Here is a 5,000-nt window from a genome sequence, read left to right on the forward strand (position 1 = left end):
CTGGGAGTGTACGGAGGATGGGTCGAGAATTCCCCCGGTGTCTCACACGGAGGTTGTCCCCCTCTCCTCTGTTTTGGGTTTTGCCAACAGCATACACACCAACCACACTAACCCCAACTCCTTCTACCACAACTCCCCAGCCGAGTTTTACCAGCTGGACAACACTAATGCGACACCCACCCTTCCCTCTGAGCCCCCTAGTGAAGCCCCCTCCCTCATGGACAGGCAGGAGACAACCAAGTGGACCACCACACAGGGGCCGCTACAAACCCCCTCTGAGCCCCACACAGACCACTGTGGACAGACAGAAAGTCCCTACACCCCCCACCATTTTACCCACACCAACGCAGCAGCGGCTGCAGTCATCGCCTGCTCCTCAGCCACCCTGGAGCGCAACACTGCCCCTAGTGATGTGACTGGTGAACTGCACCTCCAGACAAACCTCCAGAAACAGCTGAACAATAGCCCGCAGTCAGAGCTCCCTGTATGGACTGGGGAACAGCAGAGGGAGGGGTCCTTCAACGGGCCGACAGGAGCACCGTGTCTGCCAGATATTCCAAGGAATCCCTCATCTCTACATAGTACTGCTGAAGTCACGCTAGCGTAGTGTGTTGTGTGTTAAGAAGGCCCTTCAGAATCTGTGATAAATCAAAACGTTGTCCTTGTTGCAGTTTTTTTCCGATAGTACACTTGGTTACTAGTTCTGATTGAATAGGGACCTTTAGATAGTCAGTGTCTGTTGTCTTGTTTAAAGCATTTTTAAAGTGAACAATGAAGATGCAAACTGAAACAGCTATTTGTGGGGAAACTTAATTTTGCCTCAGAGGATTATGTTAAGTTATGTACAATGACGTTTCCATGATCATGAATACATAACCAGTGTTTGAAATTTAAATTGTTTCATGAAAAGAAGTAATGTAATTGCTAATGTATGTCCTCCTCTAATTCCTCAAGGAGAGTATCATCTGATGATAGATTTTGATTAAACAACTTGATACCGATCAAACTTTTCTAGGGACATGAGTCAACAGGAAAATGTACACTCACTGAACACTTTATTAGGAACACTATACTAATACTGGGTAGGGCCTCTCTTTGCTCTCAAAACAGCCTCAATTCTTCATAGCATTGATTCCACAAGATGTTGGAAACATTCCTTTGAGATGCTGTGATGATTTCAGGTGCACTTTCAAGCCGTGAATCTCCTTATACCACATCCCAAAGGTGTTCTATTGGATACAGGTCCGGTGACTGGGAAGGCCACCGAAGAACACTGAACTCATTGTCATGTTAATGAAACCACTTTGAGACAACTTTTGCTTTGTGACATGGTGCATTATCATGCTGGAAGTAGCCATTAGAAGATGGGTACATTGTGGCCATGAAGGGATGCACATGCAACAGTCAGCAACAATACTCAAATAGGCTGTGGCATTCAAGCGATGATTGATTGGTATTAACGGTCCCAATGTGTGCCAAGAAAACATGCCCCACACCATTAGATAATTGCATGAATGAGAAGGTGTGCAGGTGTTCCTAATAACGTTTTTAGTGAGTGTATAATGCTGCAGATTATTTATGAGTATTAACAGTTTATGTGACATTATAAATGGTTTGATAATGACAGCATGCTATATTTGGCTGTGGTTAGCATTTATGAGAAATCAAGATGATTTCAAGGTACTGCCAAATATGTTGTGTTGGTGTGTTTCGTCTCATGTACTTAAACTTGAGTTGTCTCATGTAGCTGTTCAATACCTTGTTATAAAGCATGAATTGTGTTAAAATGACTAGGATTTAAAAGTATTTTACGTTTTTTTGTATTATCTTACTACATCGAGGTCCTTTTGATCATTTGAAACTTCACTCAGATTATTTGCATTTGCAATATTTTTGGTAGCGTTTCATTTTACAGTTCTATTTCCACCACTTTGTATTTATTCAGAATGTATATGGTAACATTGTGTAGTAAGTAACTGGGATATTGTGTCATTTACCATCTCGCCACTTCTAAAGGAATACTTGGAAAATGTTGTCCTGTAAAATAAAGCGCTACCTACAGTACAGTGTGTACACCAGTGCTGCTCTGCTCATTTGTTATCTTTGTCATTATGGTTATTAGACACCAGCCCTGAGATTTTATAGGATTTTAAATCATCTCAGTTTTATGAGGAGACAGTTTGAGTGTGAAGGCATGATTGTTGCTTATTCTGTCCTTGATAGACATGCCCACAATTGTTCTCCTTTTCTCCCTATTAACTTTGAATATTCCATCTCAGGGATCTCATGGCGCTCCAGAATGAATATGTGTCTCATTGACTTTTTACAATAGAGGACGGTATATAATTTAATGTAGTGAAGGTTTGACATGTGTCAATTTTATAATATCCTTTAGAAGTTGGAAAACTCATAGAACTGCTAATCCTAAAGGGTATGAATGTCTCTCAATTGGAGACAAAAGAAAAACACCCACTTAAACCTGGTTGCTAACCTCCAACGGTTTGATGTGGGCTACCCTCATTGAGGTTACAGGTTACATGGAAGCCCAAAAATTGCAGATCTCTCTCTCTCTCTCTCTCTCTCTCTCTCTCTCTCTCTCTCTCTCTCTCTCTCTCTCTCTCGCTCTCTGTCTACCATCCCTACCATGTTCAGGTGATTTATAGAGAAGTTGCAGTAAGTCTTGTACTGCTGTTCTGCTGTACAGTGTCTGATTTTACAGCATACCATATGAACATTGTGGTTCATGTGAAAAGTGGTATTTATTGTGGTTTCTTGCAACAGCCTTTATTATTGGGCTCATATTGTGATATTGCCTTGAAGCACACTGAGCTATAATGTTCCTGATTAGGCCGTAACAAAATAATGTTTATCTTACTCAAGACTGTTTATAACTGTGGGCCAAGGTATTTCATACCTTTTTTTTCAGGACATCAGACTTATATAATAAATAATAGGAACTCTTGTTCCTTTTTATTACAATGTCTTGATTACTAAGACAGGTGTAATCAATACAACGTTGGTCCAAACTAACGATGGTAGATACACTCCTAAATGCTATAATCAAGTAAAATGTCAATCCTAAATATGAGAAATGTTTGTTTACAATTTGTCTCAACAAGTGTTTCCACTATTTTAACAGTAGCTACTGTACCACATGTTCCCACTGTAACCCCCAGTGGGGGAGTCCTATGGCCATGTACATTACTTTTACTTTACTTACTTTGGCATTTAGCAGCCTTTATCCAAAGCGACTTACAACAAATAAATGTGTCTAAGTAAGTGAATTATCTATCAGTCATCACAAGAAAAAGTAATCTATGCTCGGGCCAGAGACCATTGGCAGTTAAAATGCTAAAGGGAAGGAAGAATTATGATTATTTTATTTTTTTGTACGCCCCCTACTGTGAGATGGTTTCTCCAGAAAACGTTTTCCGGGGTAACACCAACTGTACAATATCTTAGACTGCTGGCTAAAACTGAAGCTCCCTCCCGTCCCTACTGTGTTATGATTTTGAGGTGTAATTTCATGTCTACGTCATAAAACATGAATTTGAACTTGAACTTGAATATCTGTGTTTATTTTTATTGAGCATTTATTAGATTGTAACCCTAACCCTAAGGTGTAGAAGTGAATGACTGCATTGTCATCACGATAACACGTTTGATTAATATTACACGTCTATGGGCAGTTGTGCAAGGATTTTATTAAATATGAGCAGAACCTCAATATATTTTTCCTGTACAATACATATATAATATATATATATATATATTTTTTTTTTACAATTATTGATTTCACTGTGGTCCTCGGTTATGCTTATGTAAGTTAGTTCTGTTTTGTGCCTCTAGAGGGCCTCCTTGATTCAGTAACTGACTCTACATTCCAGCTTCAAGCGTAGGTACTGTAGGTTGTCATCAGAATGGGGCCAAAACATGATCAAATATCATCTTGCAGGTAGATCTACAGTATGGGTTTTGCCTGATAAAATGTATCATTTTGCCCTGTAAATTTGAGATAGAGTGGGCTGAATACTAGCTTGAAATGCACATGCGTTGGTGTGTCAAGGTCGTTGTGGCAACCTGAGTTACTGACTGGTTTGCAAGCATGACACATTTATGTTTAATAATCAAGACACTCAACATAAAGCCAGTCACTGCTTTTCCATAATAAATACAGTGAAGATAAAGCTCCATCATGGAGCTCAATAATAATGGGGGGTTGCAGTTGTGTGTTTTCTCACAGACATCAGGGAGGGGACTGTGAATCAGTGTCTGTCCGTTCGTATGTTTGAATGTCACAAGCCATATCTCAACACCACTGGGACAATTTTGACCAAATTTGAAAGATGAACATGAATGATGCATCTTACTATAGAGAAGCAGTGTTTACACAATGACAATGATTGGCCCAAGGGGGACAACGTGTTTACTGTAGACTTGTTTAATGTAGGTCAACATTTCACCTATTTTGCTATTGCCAAGCACTTCATACTTATCTTAAGTAGCTGGTTTATCTGGTAATCAGGAAGGGGCATTGTCCTTTGGCAGTCAGAGTAGATTTTAAGGACATATAGGAACATAATGACCCATAATGACCCATAATTACATGATTAAATATGCCCTTCTCAATACAAAATTAGCTTACATTACAGTTGCTCAATAACCAGTACATGAGATGTTTTTGAAAAAGCATTTAAATGGCTTCCACTACTGTCTGGGGAGCAACGTTTGAATACCCTTATCTCCCTCCATTGATATAATCACTGATCCACCATGATTGAATTGGTCAAAGGAAACATTTCACAGACATTTCACCAGTGAAGTCATGTCAGATCATGAAGAATGCATTTACGGGGGATTCAAACAGGGCAAAAGCCTTCCTGTCTACAGAGGAAGATGTTGAATTAATTGTGCAGATACTTGTGGCAGTCTGGGCATCAGGCTGCCCTGTATTCTCCACCTCATCTGTTCCTTTGAGGGAACACTTTCATGGCTCATTA

At 39.9% G+C, this 5,000-nt stretch overlaps 1 protein-coding gene across 1 annotated transcript in view; it reads left to right on the forward strand.

Annotated features, from left to right (window-relative positions):
* LOC308154159 (cysteine/serine-rich nuclear protein 3-like) overlaps positions 1–607 on the forward strand; it is a gene marked incomplete at both ends in the record, with an annotated part of 5,625 nt that extends 5,018 nt beyond the window's left edge. Inside the window, one exon of the mRNA XM_080527334.1 lies at positions 1–607. This exon is cut by the window's left edge and continues 509 nt beyond it. Coding sequence (XP_080383460.1) covers positions 1–607 — 607 coding nt within the window.
* Between the last annotated feature and the right edge of the window lie 4,393 nt (positions 608–5,000).

The sequence above is a fragment of the Nansenia antarctica genome, assembly GCF_963989245.1.
Source record: "Nansenia antarctica genome assembly, chromosome: 3".
NCBI lineage: Eukaryota > Metazoa > Chordata > Actinopteri > Argentiniformes > Microstomatidae > Nansenia > Nansenia antarctica.